This window comes from Fringilla coelebs, assembly GCF_963513975.1.
Source record: "Fringilla coelebs genome assembly, chromosome: 2".
Classification (NCBI taxonomy): domain Eukaryota; kingdom Metazoa; phylum Chordata; class Aves; order Passeriformes; family Fringillidae; genus Fringilla; species Fringilla coelebs.
Window position 1 is genome coordinate 77796583 of NC_140029.1, and position 23182 is coordinate 77819764.

General features: G+C 35.2%; 1 protein-coding gene across 2 annotated transcripts in view; it reads right to left on the bottom strand.

Annotated features, from left to right (window-relative positions):
- The window catches only part of CNTN5 (contactin 5), a gene marked incomplete at both ends in the record, with an annotated part of 310341 nt that overhangs the window by 156584 nt on the left and 130575 nt on the right, over window positions 1-23182 (bottom strand). For both annotated transcript variants that reach the window (XM_084200929.1, XM_084200928.1), the window contains 2 exons: window positions 87-290; window positions 21172-21267. In XM_084200929.1, the coding sequence (XP_084057055.1) occupies window positions 87-290; window positions 21172-21267 (300 nt within the window). The remainder of the gene's footprint in view (window positions 1-86; window positions 291-21171; window positions 21268-23182) is intronic.

A 23182-nucleotide genomic window follows, 5' to 3' on the forward strand; every position in this document is an offset into this window, starting at 1 on the left:
AACAATAAAATCATGGTTCTTAAATTAATTATTTTTATTTAGTTTTTTATTTTTCATGCAGTACCCAGAATTAATGCCTTTCTTACCATCATTTCTCAGTGTCAGAGGCGTAGGAGGACTCAAAACTCTGGCGTTTGTCACTGTGTTTTTCACCAGGCATATGTAGCTGCCAACATCGGATGTTTGCACCTTGGATATGTAGAGATTGCCTGTCTCCTGAGAGATGAAACGCCTGCTGTCTTCTGCCACAAAAGATGGGAATTCATTAAATACCCAGCTATAGATGATCTCTAAAAGAACACAGAAAGAAAATAAGATAAAGTAATCGCAGAAACAATACTGTGTCATGTTAATAGATACACTAAATTAATGTTCATTAGCTTTATTTTAATATTCTATGGGGAAAAAAAGTTAAAGATTTTTTTAAACTTTTAATTTGTTAGGTTTAGAATTGAAGAAGATATTTTTTTCTCCCATTTGCTATTTTGAAAATAGCATAAATGTTGAATCCACAAGTTCCTTGTGAAGGCAGACTTAGTTCAGGTGAAATAATTAATTTATTCATCAGACTCAGAAAACAGCAATAAGATATTAAATATATCCCTTTTCTAGTCTTTTGAGCCAAACTAATAAAATATCCAAACAATTATTTTCTCTACTTGTTCAGATTTGCAGGGAAATATGTCAAGACGATTCCTACAGAGCTATGGATGACTTTGCAATTGTATGTGTACAAAAAAGTTTCATTCTGAATGCTTGGTTTTAAAGTCACTAGATTGTAGTAACTGTTCAACCTACCTTGTAGGTAATATTACTGCTATATAGTTCTATCTTTTACATCTGCTTCATTGAAGAATTTTTTAACCCTTCCGTTATGCAGCTTCAATCCCTATGATCAATGAATAATTCCTTAAACCAAAGCTACCAACAAATTAGTTACTTTTAAAAATAGCAGTTACATCCAGTCCCTCAGTTCTTATTTTTATCCCATGAATCATCTATTCTATTTTCCTGAACATCATATACTTTTCCCTTTAAACTCATAATAATTTGTTGAGGGAAAAAAGTTATTTTCTATTATTCTGTATGAGATTATACCATGATTTAATAAAAACCTAGATTCATTTATGCCTCATCATTAGAAGTATCAGTAAAGTTAATGAGATTCTGATTTAGCAGGATGTTCCTTGCAGGGAATTATTCATGTGGAGTTTCACCAACTCTGACTTTAAAGCCTTAACCCTATGTATACTTCTTTACACATTGTTCTCCTTTTGAACTTATTTTACATTGTTTCATTCTTTCTTCACACTTGAAAAAAAATTGTTCACAACTTAAACTGGCACATGTGATGTAAGGTTATTTGTTCTGTAATCTCCCTCCTGTACAGCCTTCAAAAACCTGGCTTCAAAATGACAAAAGCTGAAGTTAGTCCAGGAATGTTAAATCCCCACTACTGCTCCAAGATGCAAACTGCTCCACTGGTATAACAAAGTTCAAGCTTTTAGACTGAAATTTCTTATGTGACTACTGATCTTCAGCAGTAACAGGAAGACAGAAATTTCGAGTATGTCAGTCTGGTTGTCTCATACTTTCATCCCCATGAAGTCAAAATGGTTTTTTGATGTAAAGTTAGATGAAAATGAAAGAGTCTAAGGGGTGAGAGGAAACACCTCAAAATTTAAATTTTGCTATCTGGTTTTCTTCTAATGATAGGAGAGGAACTGGAATAAGAAGTGTGAAACATATTACATCTTAGGCAGGCGTGCACTTTGACTATAGCAGTATGGAGGGGATAAGAAATTCCAACTGATTTGTCCTTTCTACCTTGTGTTGTACTGTCCCCTGACACCTTTTTGAGAAAGGAACAAAGAAGCACAATGACTGCTTTTCAACCAATATGAGCAAACAGCACATATAGTACTATAAAGATGCAGCATCTTCTGAATCAATTTTTAGGAAGTTTACTCTTATTTTGATGAAAATTCTCTCCTAAAAAAACCCTGGTGGTATCAATATAAAAATGCTATGTTAAAGGACTGAACATAGCTGACAGGAGGGGAAGACTGCCTCAAAATCTCAAAATGGGGACTTAACCTGCACACATTTACTTTTTGCTAAATTATTTTTTTAGATTTATTAGTAATTCTGGTGGCTATGCAGGACTCTAAGGAATTAAGAGCTCTCAGAGAGTTCTCTGAGTGTTCAGATTTTCCTTCCTCTTCTGTTATGATTCAGGCAAAATACTAATTATGGCCCAAATATGTCTTGGAAAATTTTATTACCACATATTGCCATAATGCTTTATCTAGCAAAAAATGATTCATGGCAGTACAAAATTCTACCAAATGATGGTGAATACACAAGTTCAAGGAAAATACACAGCCTTTAACTGAAGACCTGTTACCAATTCAAATGGAAAGTAATCAGTCTCACTAATTGCTCTGGTTTAAAAGTAGTTCAAAGCAAATCCAAAACAGTCATCAGTGTGGGTTCACTGGCAGTTCACACAGAAGAGAATTTTCTCCATTCATAGCCTAAAACCACTTATAATTAATTATTCATTTATTAATTAGAATTAATACTAAGGAACAGATTTCAGGCAATAAATTTTTGTGCTTCTAAGGAAATAAAATACTTAGTCTTTACTGGTGCTGAATCTGGGGGGATACTGTCATTTTGTCACTTTCTTAATAATTTTTGCTATTAAAAATGGCGTGATGGATGAATGTGTACTGGCATAGTGTACTGAGACAAAAAAAGTAACAGAACTCCTGCCAAACCTGAAACTCAAAGCATTTATGCTATAAAGCTGTGGTTAAGGCTTTTTTTGTTGTTGTTTTTGTTTTTTCTTCTTTTTTTTTTTTTTTGTGCACACCTACAGCATCTGTATTCCAGCCAAGACTCTTAAGTCCATAACAAAGTGTTAGCGGTTTACTTCTTGATTCTTGTCAGCCCATTGACATTGAAAGAATTGCTCCTATTTTTCATTTCTAAAAAGCAAAACCCCAGGAATATCCTTTAAAGTACCTGAAGAATGCATCTGAGTGTTCAGATCTGGAATGCATCTGTAATTCTTGGTCTCCTTTGCAGGTGAAAAGCCCCTTAGACACTTAAGGTTTTTTTTTCTCCTGTTAAACCTGGTTAATGAGTTCAGCAGATTCTTAAATAAAATTTTGAGGGTCATGTCCATACACTATGCATAGGTTTCAGTGGAAATATCTCAGGAAAATGTTGCAGACCAGTCAGAAACAACCACAGCTGGCTTGGGATCTGGGGACCCCACAGTTTTTAGCTGACAGAAATAGATGGATGATATTGCAGAAGTGATTTTACAAAAGGGTGTTCACAGAATGACTGCAATTAAGGGAAAATGGGTGTACCTTGACATTGATCCATTGTGCAAATATCTCACACTTCTAAATTTGCAGCCCAAGAAGAGGATGAATCATGCATCGCTGTTCACATTCTTGGACTCTGACTGTTTCTGCTTTGTATGCCAGCAAAATTAGAAGTTAGAGTTTGTAAAAAAAAAATTGCTAGCAAAGGCTGGCCAAGTACAAAACCTGGGAGTTTGTTTTGTTTCGCTAGTTTGTTTTTCTACTATCGGTTTTTAGCATAAGCCAATACCCACGTGATTGCAAAGACATACAAAAATTAAAAAAAACTAATAAAAAGACAATAATGGAGACTCAACATTTAAAACATAGCTGCAGGCAAGTGTGTAATCTATACTGTACATGCACAATAAAATATTCTGAAATAGTGAATGTAGTTGTTTGTCACAAGTCCCGCAAGAGTTCAGCACAGGAGCACATGTAAACTGCAAGGAGAAAGGCATTTAAATATTGCCTGAAATCCTACTCATACAAAATGGCAAACTGCTGAGTGAACTTTCAGGATTTCAGAACAAGAAGCCAAAGACCAAACGAATGACACCAGGTCTATTTGTACACAGCTCCCAGCAGTTTTTACTAAACTTCAAGCCTGAATTTTCCTATAATGGTTTATGTTACAAGATTTTAGAAAGAGTGTCATTTGGGCAGGCACAAATACAACTGTCATTGCATTATTTTTCAATGGGATATTGAACTCCAGAGATGCATCTCAAGCCTGACAGATAAATAATGTTCACCTCCAAGAAATTTTTAAGCTAAAATTCAATGCTACCAAAATCTAAATAAACCAAACCAGAATTTTAAAATCAGAAAGTAATTACTTTAGATATGGACCTTATGAAGTCATCTGCTTTTGAGAAAAACCTTAGTACATGGTTTTCCCATGCTGTACACAATATGCTTTCAATAGGGACAAATAAGTTTAAAACAAAAGGAAAAACTAAACACTGCATTATACAAAAGTTTGGAGGTTTTTTCAGAATGTGTGCTGAGGTTTTGTTTTTTTTTTTATGCCCATCTTTTTTATTTTTAATGTGACATCAATGACAAAATGGATGCAGAGCCCTTTCTGGAAATTACAGTTGTCTGACAACATAAAATAAAGTTTTCCACAGATACTTTGCATCAACACAAACAGAAACAGGGAATAAAAAGATGGAGAAATTATGTATTGTAGAACACTTGTAAATTGATGTGTGTTGGGCTGAAAAGTCTTCTGCTGCTAAATTCTCTTATATATAAAGTCTTGGTGTAAAAATTATATAAGTAATTTTGATAACTGCAAAACTGATAGTTGTTTTTATGAATGACCAAACTTGTTTACAGAAGGATGTCTCTAAGAAAATATTTATATTTTTTTCTGAAGATGATTTGGAAAGCTTTCCTAATGTAGCCTTCCTAATGTCCAATTTTTTTCTGTATTTTATTAAACACCTTTTACTAGGCTATATAGGTGAAAATCTGGGTCACTTGATGATAAAGTAGTAAGAGCTCATCTATTTCCTGACAGAATTAATTTATAGTGTGAAATCTTGGTTATTATAATTTCTTAAATGATTTTTGTAGTTCTGTTTTCTCTGTTAAGCAACACTAATACCTGACCTGTCACAATGTGATGTACTTCCCATAATGGATGAAGCTGGAATACTGACATATCAGCATTTTTCCTAGTGCTTTTGGAGATATTCTGATGCAGAAAATGTCAGTACTATGGTAATGCAAAAGTGTTTCTGTCACTGTGGGTCAGAATGAAATAATGCCTCAAGTATTGTAAAGAGAGCTGTGCTGAAGCGTTCTGATAACACCAAATATTCACTCCAGTTTGTTACTGCCTGAATGTTTCCCAGATTTGCTTCAGGGATTTTCTCTTAAGAAATTGCTCCATTCATTCTTTTAACATGAGGTTTCTGGACAGCCTTTTCACCAGTCCTGATAGCTAAGTGGTATTTTGGGTGCAAGTGAAGACATAACAAGAAGGTTGTTACGTAAACTCTATTAAGGTCGCTGAAAAGCTAAGTGTCCATAACATGGCTAAATTTTGCCTATTCAAGGGCAAAGCATGCAAAATACCCATGCCATAATTACACTTCTGTGGAGTTATAATGTTTGAACAAGAAATAATTCCAGTTCTAGACTTCATTTTGTGGTGTAGTGGGAGATCCTGTTGGAAAAATATATTTCTCTTTGTCCATTTAGAATTTGCTTTGATTACTCTAATTCCACAAGATGGCAGTACTTGATGAATAAATTGTATTGATGCCTGATGACAGCCAATATCTGATATAATCTGGAAGTTTTTGCAAATCTGAAGTTCTTATTGCTATGTTTTAATTGATAAGTAAAACAGCAAAAAAGTACACTCAAGATTACAGGCTGACTTTACTATATACATTATATATGATATATATATATAAATTTCAAATATATATATAAAATATATATATAAAATATATTGAAATATATATCTATTCAATGAAATTTTCAAGATGGCTTTCCCTTGGCATTTAGAACTATTCTGTTTGAATGAAATAAATTGTAAGGAAATATATAGGCTTTCATCTCCCCGTCTGAAAATATAAAGCCTAATTTTAATTTAAGCCTTGAAATTTTTCCTCTCAATATTCTGTACACTATCCAGAGGATAAGGGTGCAATATGCAGTACCCTCTAATAATGGGGAAGACTTCACATTAAGAGGGAAAAGAGGCTTCTTTTTATCTATAATGAATGATAACAATGGGTTCTTCCTCCATCCTCCCAACACAACCAGATAAATAACTGTGGTGCATTTCTTTGTGCTGCTGTGGTTTATTATCAGTGCTCAATAATCCTCCAAGAAAATATTTAATGAACATAATTTGTTTGTTGCATTGTAACACACCCACATAGAGCAAACAGATATTGTTGATTTATCAGTTAGCAATGAAATTGGTTATTTCCTTCTCTGGGGGCTTTGTATCTGCTGCTCACTTATCTGAAACACAATTCTACCAATCACATGTTTGTCTTTCTTCAGATTCAATTACAGTGATATATCTCCAAATCTTTTCTTTCGTATAACCACTCACACAGCTAATAACTGAAAATATTCTAGAAAAGGTAAATGTAGTGTCAGGATTCATCTTGTTCTGGAGGATACAAATATTATGTTGTTGTTACCAGTGTAGACAGCCAATGTAGTACAAATGTAGTCTCATTTGTACTTTAATATGCATGAAATGTAGCCAGCCACTGAAACATATAAAGACTGAAGAAATGTATTTCCCATACATGCACTACTTAAAAGAGACCACATAGCATACGACAAAAAATACAGCTTTGAAAAGATATTGGATTATCATGGGTATCTGATTGTCATTGGTATGATTCTCATAATAAAAAAGAAACCTGTTCCAGAATGTGTCACAATACTGTTATAAAACCACACATTATTCAGGCCCTTCTTCTGCCCTCAGGCAAGACCAAATATTGTCAGCCCACTCTTAAAGAATGTTCAGTGTTTTATATTCCTAAATTTAGGTCTTCAAAATAACCTATTTTTTTTGATTGGATAATAGGACAGTTTTCTTTAATATTTGTCTATATTATTTTTTTAATACTGCTTATTGCCTAAACTAAATACCATATTGCAAGTACTGAAAACACATTACTGAAAAGCAATATTAAACTTTTGCAGCTACAGTGGAATACCATTACCCCTGTGCATATCAAACTTTTGTTTGCAAGGCTGGCCAAATCTATTCAACTTGTCTTCAGAAGTCCTGATTTTTAATCCTTTATTTAATTTTATTGTCTTCATCTCTTCTGCTTTTTTACATCTTATAATGTAGGACCCAAAGCTGGACAACAACACCACTGAGCAGTGGAACAAGAGTCATTTGTACTCCACAGGTAGAAGCTCTCTTAGGATATCCTTGAATTCTACTACTGAATTTTCCATTCTACTAAGTATTTTGTTATTTTTTGTAATTGCATTTTTCTAAGGAAAAATTTCATTTAACCACTTATCCCTTTTTATTCTATTTGTATATTTGATCTTTGATAATTCCAGCAATCTGAATTTTGTTGAATTTAGTGTTATTCCCTATGAGCCATTTTTCCAATGCACTGATCATTTTAGATTTTCATTCTGTGTTTTGCAGTAATTTTAACCTCTTGCAGGGGTCATACTCAAATGCTAAATATGCCTTTCTTTCCTCTAGGTAGCGCACACTTAAAAAAAAATAAATTAATTTTGTATATATTCTCAGTAACCTTCTCACGTAAAGAAATATTTACACATATTTTAAGGTCATTTTATCAATATATATTGTTCTTTTATGTAACTAAAGAAGACATTTAAATGACAGAAATTTATGGGGAAAAAAGCTGATAGGATTGACAAATAAATTTGTGATAATGTTTGAAAGAATTTTTAGAGGAAGACAAGCACTGGAAACAGAAAATTCTCAACACAAGGCAGAAAAAACTATATAAAAGTTTAAGAAATATTTGTTGATGCAATTAAGAGATTTTAAACAACAACATTGTTATTGATATTCTTCTATTTTTTAGGTAGGAATGGAAATCAATACTTATACAGAAAATTCCTGAATGTTCCAAATAAAGTGATGTTCCGTGGTTTATATCACACCAGGTAATACAAATGACACTGAATATTGTTATTTGCTGTGAACAATAGGAAAAAAATAGGTGAAAAAGAACAATAAAGTAAATTATGTAAATAATATAAATAACGTAAATTAGTACTAGAGAATCACTATTGAAACCATTGAAACATCCACAGCCAGCAGGAGCAGGGCAGTGACCGTCCCCCTGTGCCCAGCACTGCTGAGGCCACAGCTCCAATGCTGTGCTCAGCTCTGGGCCCCTCACTGCAAGAGAGACATTGAGGGGCTGGAGCGTGTCCAGGGAAGGGCAACGGAGCTGGGCAAGGGGCTGGAGCAGAAATCCTATGAGGAACCTGGGTGTGTTTAGCTGGAGAAAGAGAGTTCAGGGAGATCTCGGTCTCTAAAACTGTGAAAGGCAATTGTAGCCAGGTGGGGGTTGGTCTCTTCCCTCAAGCGAAAACTGAAATGATAAGAAGAAATGGCCTCAGGTTGTGCCAGGGGAAATTTGAATTGGATATTAGAAAATCTTCACCAAAATGTTGTAGAACATTGGAACAAGCTTTCCAGGGAAATGGTGAAATCCCCAACCCTGCAGGTATTTAGAGGATACACAGCCATGGCGCTTAGGGTTGCTGGATTCAGTGATCTTAAGGGTCTTCTCCAATCTAAATTCTATGAATAAGAATTTCCAAAGAGAAGAACTAAATTTGGTCTATCATTAGAAAGATGATATACATCATTAAAAATTTATCTGTTTCAATCTTAGATGAAATAGTTCAATGGGTGATATGAGAATTGATTAATATCTAATTTTAAAATGAGCTGTAATTAACAATATTGGAAGAAAGTGTATCTAGTCAAACTAACCCATTTTTATAATTCTTTGTATTGACCAAGAGAGCTAAGTTTCTTTAATTAGTCCAGAATTCAAATTCACATTTCATAAAAGACCATGTTGACTAAAATATTTAGAATAACCTCAAAATTACCTTACTGTGCATTGAAGGGAATAAAAGCTGACTGCACAGCATGAACAAGAGGACCAGATGTGGAATTCTTTGTCCTCTGCTGCTGACCATTTCAACAATTAAAAGAAACCTATGCATTTGTAATCACTGATCTGCAGGAAATAGAAGATTTGTCAAAGGCAAATATGCAGAAAGCATCACTGAAAAACTGATTTGGATAGCTTATTATTAATAGAACCTTCTTAATGATGGAAATGTGTTGAATCTAGAAGACAAGTTGATTTTTTCTTAATAATTTGAATGAAAAAGAGTTCTGTGGTAATGCCTAACTAACTATTTATATTGATTTGAAAAGTGTGGAACTGGAAAATACTGAGTATGTTGTTTAATGCTAGGAAAACATCACTATGTAGAATATGTGTGGAAATTATTTTCTCTGGCAAAACATTCAACAGAATTTAAAGGGTTTTTTTCCTTTTTTTTCATTCACACTTTAGGTTTTTCTTGTTCCCTGATTGTGCTATGACATTTGATTTTCTCTACAACTGAATGGCACTGGTGATAGTTACTTCAGCACTCTCTGCTCTTCTCTAAGTTTGATGCAGTTGTGAGTATGATGAAAAATCCTACTGCAGAGCTTTGTCACTTGTAGTGAACCCAGAGTCCTGCACCCAATGGGACGACTGCTTTACACGGAAATTTCACTTTATGACTACTGCAATGATGCCAAAAAATAATGCATTTTGAAGGCATAAGTATGACATTTTTCAAAACAATAAAAGAGAAGTAATGTTTGGATGATGATCATCCAAATTTATAGAATATTGCTCTGTCTTAACTCTTTTTCAGCTGAGTGATTCAAAATGCTTAATCTTCTGCTTATTCAGCAGAAGAAACTCTGAAAACCAAATTCTGTAATTTGATTACAAATACTCACAAGTACTTTAATTATAATAGTATCAGTCTCTCAAGGAGCTTATATACGTGTTTCAATTCAGTTTCTTGCTCTTACAAGAAAGAAGCAATTTAAATTTGTCCCTTTACACCTCAGTCACCTTGATTCCTAATGCCAGGAAGGATTAATAGTAGCAGAAAGATTTCTTTAACAAGATTTAAATTCAGGCTTCTGGGTATAGAAATGAAAATAAAAGGCAAGAAGAGCTCTAGTTTATACTTCAAAACACTCTTTTTTAGCAGAATTCACCAGTCTATACATGTAGCTGTCGTCGTAGGAATTGTACTGTCAAAACGTGGGTTCTTGGAGTCTGTAGAGTTACCCTTGCATGACTGTACACACTGAACTTAAGACACAGCCCACTGCCTCTCTGCTTTATATTCTCTTGATATTAAGTGTTTTAATATAAATATAAAGGCTTTTGCTGGGTCTATCTGCAGGTCAGTGCTTGGTGAATTCCACCAGGGGCATGACACAATATGATTGATGAATCTTTCTCGGGCCTGCTTCTTTGGTGCTGTAGTATTTCTTACCCTAAGGTAAGAAAAGGAAGTGGCTTTCCAGCAGTTCTGAATGAAGCCATAGTCAAATGGATATCTCCACTAGCACACAATTCTTTTAATTTATTTGTTCCTCTTCCCACCAGTTCTTTTTACACCTACACGAAATGCCAAAAAACACACACAAAACTTTATAGCAACTGAATCTTTAGGACCTTTGTGTATGATCATCAGAGACAGGTAGCTACTCTCTCATCCTCCCTCTGAATATAATTTTCAAATATGCAAAAAATCCAAACAACAAAATAACAGTATGAATCTCATCATTCTCCAGATGCTAAAGGTCTAGTGCTCAGCTCATTCTTGATATATTTTCTAGTCTTAAATGTACCAAGGAATAGATTGGCCATTACATTTTTCTGAACATAATGGAACTGGTGAACATATGCCTCAGAGAATAGCAGAAAACCAATTTTATAGTTCAAAAAATAAATTTTTTACATATTTATAATGATGGTGACAGATGATTTTTTTTCTGCCTTAATTAAAAAATAAAGTGCAGACGAAGAGAAAGAAACATGTCACATTAGCAAATTGTCCCAGAATGCTGATATTGCTGTTCAGCCATCTTGTACAAATAAATCACCACAAATAATGTCAGCAACAATAAATCATTGAAAGTGTAACAGCGTTGAGAATGCAACTCCTACCTGTTTCTACATACAGACATTACACTCTTGCATCCCTGTGCACACTGTTTTGCACTGCTGGAAACCCAGTGAACTGCTTCCACCCATCTTCTACTTGTCGCATAATTGTTATTGAGACATAATCTGTAGCCTTCTGTTGTCTTATTTTTAGCCTTGACCAGTATCACAGGATTATGTATCCCCTCCTCAAACACTTAGCAATAGCAAAGTGAAACATTTTAAATACGTATGATGTGTCCCATTACACACAGGTATCAAATGGAAGAAGGTATTTGTCCAACTCTCCTATTCTTTTTGTTTATACTAAAGGAAATATCATTAATAAAATAATGCAAACAGCAGTCAGTCTGTCACTCTCTTCTGCTGACTATGTGCATAATTTTCAGAAGTCTTATTCTGCTTTTCAAAATCCATTTTCATTTAGGAGTAGGAAAGAATTGTGACATGATGCCTGAAGATTTTTAGCTTTTTCATATATTTGTAGCTTTGTAGATTTTTAATATATAGCTGTATAGCTTGTGGCACTTTCTTACACTTTAGAATGGAAGTCATCCTTTCTCACAAATTATGTCACAATCTTGAAATTCTGTTTGGTTTTATTTTCACGGGAAACAATTTCTAACAAAAGCATCCTGCTTTGCACCGGGAGACATAGCAAGATACAGGGCTAAGAACCCCAGTGAAGCAGGTCCAAGGATGTGTTACCAGGACAACCCTTCTCCCTTTGGATGTACTTGCTAGATATACTAATTAGTTAAACTTACAAAAACTGTGAAAATTCACTTGTACTTGCGCACAAGTATAGTTTGCACACCTGAAAGCTTTAATTTTAAAACTGCCATTTTTTAAATCAATTTTTATATTATTTGGAAAGTTTAACTTCAGATTCTAGGCAACAAAAGATCTGGATCTTGTAAAGTCACAAGATCTGGATTGTAAATCAGTGCAATTTTCGTCTTTCTTTGATGTTTTCTTTATACATCATCGACTGTTATCTTCTGGAAAATAGGTATTGCTTCTTTCTTCTTGCATTTGATAGAGCTGAAAATCGACTCTTCAGGACTGAAACCAGCTTTCTAAACTCCTAAAGGACTTTGTGGTTCTGCAGGAAAAACCAAGCTGTCAAATACTTTATCAGTATTACCTACATCCTCTCTCTTTCATTCTCTCTTACAACTCCTGAATTTTTATCCTTGCAGTCTCCTATAGGACATTTTCTCACTTATTGAAAGAGGAAAAATAGAATGCAAATTTATGCTTCAATAAGCCAATAAATTAAGTAAAATTTTCTTGCTTCAGGATCTCCATTCTGGGGCAGCAGTATCAAAACAACAGGTACTGTATCAACTGGCGAAAAAAGTCATCACAATGATTTTAACAGTAGTGAAACAGAGCATAGGAACATGGGAGATAAAATGGGCAATCAAATTATCAGAATTAAGTGTGATATTAATTATTAAATTGTTAAAAAGATGGCATTTTGGTCATAAAAAGTCACCTTTTCATTAATACTGCTCTGGAAAACATATTTTGTTTTCAGAAGATATAGAATGTACGTGTGCTGCTGCACAGTGATTCAGATCTGACTATAATCAGATTGCTGTCTGAACTCTTATGATATTATGTTTATACCTATCCAGTCATTTTCTCCTTGAAAAATCCAAGCAATTGCCTTTACCATATTTAATGTTTAATTATAACTACCTTCATGACAGTTATAATTTTATAGTATAGGAAAAAAAACCCCATAATACATCTATATATGTGTATATATATGTATTTCTAAACAATTTCTAGTTTCTCCTTTGAAAAAGAAAAATGCAAATAAGATATCCCAACCATTCATACCGCTTAATTTATTTGGAACAATCTTCCTGAACTGATTAAATCTGGCTTTATGAAAATCAATGTCTCATTAAGCTTTTTATCACCTCAAATGGTTTTAAATTCACTTTCATACTTACAAAATAAGGAATAAATGACTTTATTATATAAAGAAACTTATTAATGGAATCTGGCAGAACTCAGATCAGTTCTGTCCAAAGCCTTCTGCCTCTGAATCAAAACTGGTCTCCTAGCATTTACAGTAGTCATCTCTACCAGAATCACCATTGTTTTCAGCTAATTATGCCTAGTGTGGGAAGAATTGTGTTTTCTGAAAAGCCCCATTTTCATCTTTTATTCCACATCCTTAAGATTTCATCACAATGGTCATGGAGACAAAAAGCTAGAATCCAGAGCCTTAGAAATAGATAATTTTTCATTTCTTTCTCCTTCTTCTCTTTCCTCTTATTTCAGCTGTCTGATCAGCATTATATTTCTGGCTTCTTCTCCTTAGTTACACAGATTAATGTCTGCTTTCTCACTCTATTTGTTTCTGTGATATGGAGAGGTAATTAGGATTAATTAGGAATTTTCTAACTTAAACAAAGTGGGCTTTCTGACATTTAGCTAACTGACATGCTAGTGAAATGGTATTTTTCCAGGCATCAGCTTAGTAAAACATTGGATCTAAACAGTGAATGGATTCTAATGGGAAGGTTACTATGAGTGGGTCAATTCTGGGAGAGCCCAGCACCTCTGAGATGGTAACTGCTGTATGTGACATCAGTCTTAAATCTGTGAACTTTGGGCTGCTGCTGTTTTACAAATTGTGTAACCATTGCCACAGAAAGAATTGTTACAAGGCTTTAGTTGGTACTCTTCAACACAAGCTGAGGAAAAGTGGATGTGATACCATGAGCATCCATTTCTGTCAAACCTGGCAGGACAATGCTGTCTGGTTTAACCCCTAAACTAAGAGGTTTCTGTTAGTTATGTCTAATTGGTTGGGAAATATCAGTAACAGGCCAGTAACTTGTCTTGAGGGAAGAGGAGCTTGCCCACTACAGAAACTTTTCATCATTGTCCTATTTGTCAGGCTGGAGACAAATAGTCACGTACAGCTGAGGGGCAATAGTGCATGAGCCTGAGGGCCGACTCACTCCACATATTTTTAAAATTAATTAATCTCTCATGCTTCCTCCCTCTTTTCTTGGTATCTCCTTTCACTTTGTTTCTCCTGTGCTGTCAGCTGGGGTAATACATGTAGACAATACTGTGACTGTGAAACTACAGCGCATATCCCTTAAGCAGAGCCCTGTCAGGGCTGCCCCCATCATCCATTGTTGTGTGCTGCCTTAATTGGGAAAGGTCAACCATCTTCTTCTCACTGCATTTTCATGGTCCCTGAGGGGAAAAACAGCTCTAGCCAGGGATCCAGTGGGTGTAGGGACAGATAAATTGCAGTTTCCAGTGTAATTTAGTGTATTATTTGAAAGAATTACTAGCATTTTTGAGAGGGTGAGGAAGATATTTCAACCGTGGTAATATCTGGAAAATTTTGTGGGTTTTTTTTCTGGTTTTGTTTTGTGTTTTTTTTAAAACACAAGTTCTTTGGAAGAATTTATTACTGTTGTACCAGTAATACATTTTTGTTAATTTATTACATTTCAAATTACAAAAATCCCAACCAACAAACCAACAAAAAAAATCCAAAACCCACCAAAAGTCCAACAACGACAACACAAGAAACCCAATCAAACAAAAAATGAGAGAAAATCTAGACTTATTTATCCCTACACCTACTATACAGACATTGTCTAAAATTTGGGCCACGTGCAATCATTAAAAAGCAATTAAAATTTAATAACAACGCATCGCCCACAGACTGGGAGTAACTCCACTCTGGCAAATACAGCTTGTTAAAATTCTGCCCTACAGAAAATTTTGTAATTCCCAAACTCTTAAATTTCATATCCTCAGATGAATGCCTTCAACAAGACTGAGGGAGGAAACCTTAAAATGTGCTTCAGGGAAGTCAGCAGCAAAATTACTGGTCATGTATTGAGTAATGAAAAGACCATAGAAGAAAAGAAAGTTAATTGCATTTTTTCATTCCATAATGAAAACTACAGGCATGGTCATCAATCAGTTGCACAAATAAAGACCCCAGATTTCTATGTTAAGCAATGTCAGGGGCCATGGACATTCTATTTAATGATAACACCCATGCGAATTATCATCACTAGACATGAAAGTTTCAAAAGCAGCCTAGAAAATGTGTCAAAGTAGATGACTCAAGAGTGAAACATCTTTATGATTCTTCCAAGCAAATATGTGATGTGTTAAGAGATAAGATGGTCCTATGAAGTTAGCATGGAATTAGGATAGGAATATAAAGGTTAAGATACTCTGAACCTGTCTGCTAATGCTTTTTATTTTCCAATTACTGAAAAGCAAAATTTAAGGTTTATTCAAGTTATCCATAGAAGACAAATCTTCACAAGTCTATAATAAAGTCTAATAGGCAAACACAGGGACCCTTCAACTCATGATCTAACTCATTAGTCTGGTAGACAGAACTCTCAGAGGTTTTAAAACATTCTGAGTATTCTATAGGGTCCATGTAGATCCCCTTAGTGCAGTTCAACAGCTGGTGAAGTCTAGGATACTAGGATTTTAACAGGAATATAAAAACAATAACAACAACAAAACTCTCCCCCCCCAACCCTCAAACACCAGTGTTCCTCTCACCACACTTTTGTTAGTAGAAGAGGAATTATACTGGAGTGTTGGACAGTTCTACCTTCTCAGCAAGTCTAGCAGTCAGGAAGAGATGATGACTGTTTACAGTGAATGTGAAATGTTCAACTTGCCAACACCAGCTTCATACATATCGACCTCTACAAACTAAGAGAAGGTACTGAGTGATTAATGAGTTCTCTTTAGCTTATGGGAGAGTCATGGTTAGAGGCATGACCTGTCCAGCTCTTTTGGTAAACTGTGTTTCCAGTGCTTTGATCGGTGCCAGAAAAGCAATTCTGCCTTAGTCTCAAGGCAAAAGGAGAGATACCAGCATACTGGCCTCACCTGGAAGCAAATGCTAAAGCATGCTAAAGCTGATTTGCAAATTCAGATTTGAAAAAAAAAAAATCAACCATATGATAGAAAAGAATCTGGATGTTACTTTACTGCTTAATACATAATATTGTTTAATACGGTATAAACTGTGGTCAGGAAGAAATCTCACCTCTACTGACAGGTTAACATGATGAAGAGCATCCACTCATGCCTAGAGAGGGCTGGAGCATCAGAAATCAAAGATATTGCAGGCTTCCTGTGATTTTGAAGAAACTTGTAATGGCTGGATTTACATATAGGACAGAAGTTTTCTGACGTTGTGGACTGAAATGCCACTGTTGGGTGTCTGGATACTGGGACTTAATTTTAAAATCACAACACAACCTTAAAAAAACTTTGTGACCTTCAGCTACCTATAAACAGACATCTGAGAATTGTATTCCCCAGATCAGCTTAGTAAATTGAGATCCAGAGGGTGCATGGAGCCCTTCAGAACAGAATTTGCTGTGTCCTGCATGCAGATACCTGAGCCAATTGCCTGTAAACAAGGTAATGAGCAGTCCAGCCCAAATATAACCAACTATCATAACTAATTTGCCTGGAGAAGTTTACTAACAATTGTCTGCCTGAATGAGGTGATTTACAGCCTGTCTTATTATTTTTATATATAATGTGCGCAGTGTCCAAACCAGGGGAGTTCTAAGGCTATGTTGCACTTCAGTTGGACTTTGTTTCCAACTAGTTGTGAAGCTGCAGCCCAAAACTGCAGATTTAATGCAAATGCAGCTTTCATGTTCCTTTAGCAGACCCTGAACAGTAAGAAGTGATAGGTTTGTGTTTACTTCTGAGGTGGATGTTTGACTATGTCTCAAGTACACATAAATAGGAGCTTAGAATGACTTAAAGAAACTTTATTTTGTGTGAGTTTCTCCAATTAATATGAGGACCAAGAAAACTGTGTCATTAACAGAAGAACAGGACAAAAGTTTCTAGCACATGGTAGCAGGAATTTTTTAGCGGCTTGCCTGTTTAGCAGCGCAGTATGCAGACATCCAGACATGGATGGGAAGGACTGTGATCCCTGTGGCATTGGCATTAATCACCTTTGATGAAACTTTTCTCATGAAAAACACAGCTTTATAACAGTAAAAGGGAGGTATAAATGATGCAGCTTACAGCACAGTTTCCAAACTTTGTAAGATCAGCTTTACCCTTTAGAAAGAGATTAAAAAAAAGTTACAGTTTAACATCTGTACAGATGTCACATGCAGATAGATTATGTAGCAGAGCTCCCTCCAGACGGCAGCATCCCTCTGAGGCAGGATGGAGCACACATCTGCCTTCCCCTGTGTGCATCAGAGCTCTGCTCAGTCTAACAATGGGAATCGTCGTTCTCCATTAAGCTCATACTGAAAGCCTTGAATAAAAGCCTTAAAAAGCTCAGCTGAAAGTATTAATTCTGAGGGAAACATGTAAATCTGGATGAAAACTTCCATTCATTTTTAATCTTGTGGTAAACCTTGTAATTAAGATGATTAAATGACTGAATAAAACCCTATATTTACATCATTTAGAATACCACAATGAAAAACCATAATCCTGTTTATGGAAAGAAAGCAGTAGAGGCATTTTAAATTGGAAACATCAAACAAAGCTTGTTATTTAAGCAGTTGGTAATTAATGTAACTCTTGCTTAGCAAGGACAGCTAATAGTTAACTGCCTAGGAAACCCCTCTTGGAGAAAATAAATAATTGGGAAGAATGTGATATTGTGTTTATGGAAGAAAAAAAAAAGATTGTGTTATGTTTATGAATGATCAAGTTATCCACATTTAATATATTTCACAGGGGACAAGTTAAGGATTAGCAACAAAAACAGTGCTAGTGGGAAAGCTTCTGGAGTAGGCACATCAAAATGATACAGCACTCCCAAGGAAGCAAGAGGCAGCATTTTTTATGAGCAATGGTCCAGGAAAAGCAAGAGGTGACAATCTCTTGGTGGCTGTTTGACATAAAGAATCGGCAGAAAAATCTTATCATTGAAAAGATTTCCCTTCACCGTTTTGAAAGAGTGGATAATGTCTCTCCAAAAAAACTCCCTCAGTTTGTTGCCTTGCTATTACTCAGCAAAGATGACAATAACTTGAAAAACTCATTTATTAAACTAAAGAGATAATTCTATCTTCTCAATCTGCATGGCAATAGTCAGAATCTATTTCAGGTATGCTTGCCACCCCACATTCCCTTTTGTTTTCCCTGTAAAATATATGGACAACAATCTAATGAAAGTCCATATGAATAATATAAATACAGCACAAGTTGTGTGTGTTTGTGTGTTTAATGTATTACCTCTTGATAATATATCACAGCATAAATAAACAGAAATCAAGTCAATATGCATATGAAACTGCCTCTCTGATTAAAATCTTGTCAAAAGAAATTAGTGTAGTGGTTTTTTTTTCAGTCAGTGGTGCTTTGTAAACCCTTTCAAATTTTTTTCTAAAATTCTGTTCTGTAGGAATAAAATGTAGGTACTATTTACTCAAAAGTATTTACTTCATCTTCCATTTGAAAACACGTTAATAAAACTATATCTCTCTCAATACAGTGTTCTTTCACTAAGTCATCTTTCTTTTCCCACAGTGTCCAAAAGGGCTCAAGCTGAAGTTCTTGGGCAAGCTCATGTGCAGTTATTGACTGGAGAGATTGAGGAATGGGATTCTGTTGAAGGACAAAATGTTTACGAGGTTGTGGAGAATTATTAGGCTTGATATTGTATCATGGATTTATCTCCTGTGATAAGTAATTGAAAATTATTTCTAAAGGTGCTGATCAATGTGAATAAATCAATATTGCAAAGCTTGCAGTGTTCATCCACAAAAAATTCTCTGTCATCAGAAACACTCCCATAACTCATGGTCTTGTTAATTTGAGATGTTCATGCATTGCAAACATGCTCTGAATAGTCTTTAGCTTTGATATATCCACTATAACATCTTAGGATCCACTTGAAAGTTTGGCTCCTGGGTGATTTTATTGTTCAAAATTTCTTAGGGCCATTTAGAAGATAACACCATCTTTGCAAATCAGACACAGAAACTAAAATGGAGTACCGAAAAACTGAATGCTTAAAAAAAATTTAGATGTTCCTGCACACAAATCCTTGAAGCATTGGCAAAAGACCTTTTTACCTGGAAGTTTCACATTTCTTGTAAATTTCAGAATTAAATTCCTACACTTCACTCTGAAATTTCAGGTTTTCTCCAGAATTATTTTTTACAAGTGGACTCTGATCTGGCAGTCAGCTTTCATTAATGACTTGTATTTTATTGCCAGAGCTTTGTAAAATGATTTATTTTTGAAACATCACCAGGCCTGTAGAGGTAGCTCTCCCCCCTCCAGGGAGACTCCAGCCATTGTATTAATACCACTTGCAGTCCCACTGCGGTACCACAAGGACTTACTAACCCCCAGTGCTTTGCACATAAGAAGCTGGAAGCAAATTTCCTGTGATAGAAACACAGATTTATTTAGGTTGGAAAAGAACAAAAGGAAGGGAGGCCAAGTCCCCTTCCCATTGATAGGAGCTTGTATTTACATCTGCATATCAGTGCAATTTTTCAGCTTTTGTTGATTACTTCATCACTCTGTAGAACCTTTTCTGGCTTAGCTATGGTGAAAAATTGTGCCAACAGAGGACAAAAATCTTTTTCTGGAAGTAATTTTCCTGTTGGCATAGGCTCCTGGTACTCAAACAATATAAATTAAAACAACTGAATGCTGTTTCTGAGCACTGTAGTTTGCACAGCAGGGGTTTTGCTGTCCCAGTGATGAAAATGAAAGATGCTGGTTTTCACCATCAGAGGCAACGTCTGTGTAACTGTAGTGTTAAAATCTGACTAAATAAAACTCCAAGCATAATTTCAAGAAAAGAATTCTAAACATTTTGATGATATATAAAGGTGTATATTGTGGACTGGCAGCTGTTAAAAGGTGTATGACAATTTCACTCTTGATTAATGTCCATCTATCTTTTCAATCTCAGCTTGTTTGGGGAAATGAAATTCATCTACACTGCTGAAACCACCACTCACTTTTTCTGTCTACATCTTTTCCCCCTCCATTTACTTATCACTATCAAGCCTTAACATCATGTACTCAATTACATCAAATAGACTGCAGTGTCAAACTCAGAAAGAGATTGTAGAGGCAACCCCAACAAAAGAATCTGCTCAGAAGAGAGAAAAGCAGAGAGATGGCATTGATAACTGTAATACAGTAATTACAATCCTTGCAGTATGAATAGTTCCTGAACAAATTTCTCTAACAGAAACTCAGAGGAGATTTTATTTTCTGCAGATCTTCCATCTGCAATGTTATGTTTCTTCAGACCCAAAATTTGGAGTAGAAAAATCCCCTCAGTATAGACCTTATTTCCCAGAGAAGAAAAAGATAGGCTATACTGCATCTGCTGAAAAACAAGTTATTCTGTCTAGCATGGTGTCTCCAGGTGTTGTACGCCATGCAAATATAAGGATGCACCCAGCTGTCTACAGATTTTGCAGGAGCAGATTTTGCGACAATTTGCAAATCAAAAAAGCAACCTCTCTGGAATACCTATGTTTTCATGTGGGAATCCACAGGAATGTCATAGAATTCATGGTAATTCTGACTTTTAGCCATGATGCAGTTTTACAAAACTAAGTTATACAGTAACAGGAAGAAACCAAATCATGTCTCTACTACTGAAAAGAAAATAGAATTTGTATTCAACAAAAGTATCATGACATTGGAATTTGGAGCAATTTCTGAGGGCTTCTAAACACTAAAAGCAATCTTTTGTGACCTCAAGGCAGCATATTCACTTCTGATGGCATGGAGACTATTGTTACATTCAAGTTTTGCACCAGGAATTAGACACTCTTGTAACACTCTGCTGCTATTCATTGGCATTTGCAATATATGAGCTTGAATTAGTCCTTTGGTACTCCAAAAACTGTCAGCAGAATGGTGGCTATCTCATCTTTGAAGTTCCACAATCAAATGCATACTGTATCTAAAATCCTGGGCATCCAATAATGAGGAAACTGTAAAGGAGGAGCATGAACACGGGCTGCAGCCTACTGTACCTGGAGAATGCAGTGGAGGGGAGCACATCAGAACAACTCCTTGGCCTTCACGTACGGATACAGCACTTCTTGTCCGACCGCTAAAATTCCCCAGATCTATCAAAAGAACAGAGCATTTTAGTTACATACCAAAGATTTTAAATTTTGTGGCTACTGCAACTCACATTTTATTTCCTCTTTTAAAGCTGACTGTTCCTTTTTTTATACCTTGATCTATTATAGGAGGGCCTGACAAATAAATCTATTTCCATTACAAAACTTCCATGTTGCCTCAGCACTTTATTCCTTTTTCAGCGCTCTTGCATACAGCATGAAAAAAAGTGGCAGACTATATATTTATATATATGTGTGTCATTTATAAATACAATTAATAGTGCTTTTATTTCCATTCACTATATCCTGCTTGATTTTCTCCCTCAGTAGAAGAGATTCATATACAGAAGAAGAAATAAAACCGGAGGGAATATCTTTGCTTATGTTCAGACTGATGATGTTGCAGATCCCACTTGGACAATGCACACAGGATATGGTGAAGACAGAAAGAAAAATCAACATATTGGTTCTAAAACTATAGAATATTTCTACTCTATAGCACATTTACTCTTTCAAATACTTTCCTTATGATTTCTCTGATGCTATAAGCCCAAAACAGTTGTAGGTAAACATATTTTCCCTCCAAAAGTTTCCCTCCATTAGGGCAATAAGAAACATTTCACTATTGAAACAAAAATTTTTGAATAAAGCTGTAGGGCACTGCTACGAAGAATTCATTGTGATTATTTAAAGCCACTCAACCAGAAGATCCTATTATTCCATTTGCCACACAGAACACTCAACATGGATTCATATTTGTTGTGGATAGTAATGCTCTAGTGTTTATATCTGTAGTAAAGAGATATGAGAGTTCAGTTCTGCCATCAGACTGGTGTCTTCACCCACTTGTGTCTGTCATTCCTCAGAGCCACTGATGGTGTTTAAAGCCTCTGTTCACTCAGGGGTTTTCTAGAGAATTTTCCATCTGATGTGGATCAGGTGAAGAGAGCAGAAACAAGATATCTTTGAAAGGATACAGAAGATTCAGCAAGCATTAAATGAGGATCAGAAATATGAATAGATTGGGCCAGTGGGAGCTTCTCTCACTGACATTGAGTGACCTGTAGCCATACTTCCTAATTTCTGCATAGATCCCAGGGTGCTGGGATGAGCCAGACAACACCAAACAGCATGAACAGGAGGAGCAGAATTATTCCTATCTTAACTGCGCTCAGTTGGCATTTCTCTATCAGATGCAGAAAGTCCTCATCTTGCTTCAGACCTAGTAGAGCATAAAACTAAGTCCAATGATTTTCAAAAGTAATTTGAGTTGATTTTTTTTCACATTTCTAAATTATGTTTTGGGCACAGGCAGAAGTTTAAAATTTAAATACATTAAAATTTATGCTGTCTTTGGCCAAAATAAAATAGTGTTTTGATTTCAACAATAGGTATCATGCTTAAATAGAAAAAAAGTATGTAGGATCCAGCAGAATTTTTTTAAAATTAGTTACACTACAAAACGTTGAAAAATTTTGCTGGTCAATACATAATTAAAAATCTAAATATTGTATTGCATATTAAAATAAGCACACCATGGGTTATAGTACATTCTGGTGTAATTTCTCATAAAAGTGTCTCCTAATGCATATTACCTGACAGCATATTCTGCAGAAAGGTAGTTATTATTTTGTGTACAGAAAACAGTGGGCTGGTACATCCTTGCATGAAAAGTTTGGATAGGAGCACATCTTGTAATTGAAATTTCCTTAGTTAAGTCCTAAGGTGACTAAATGCCATTTTCCTATTAGTTATAGCAACCTTTGAATATCTTTTCTTCCATTTCCTGCTTTGAATGTGCATTGGGATGGAAAAATATACTTTTTTTTCACCAAATGAAAATCAAAGATATTCTTTCTTGTTTTAAAATAAAAGTACTATGTATGACTCAAGTTTCTGTTTGTTCAAAACAATTATT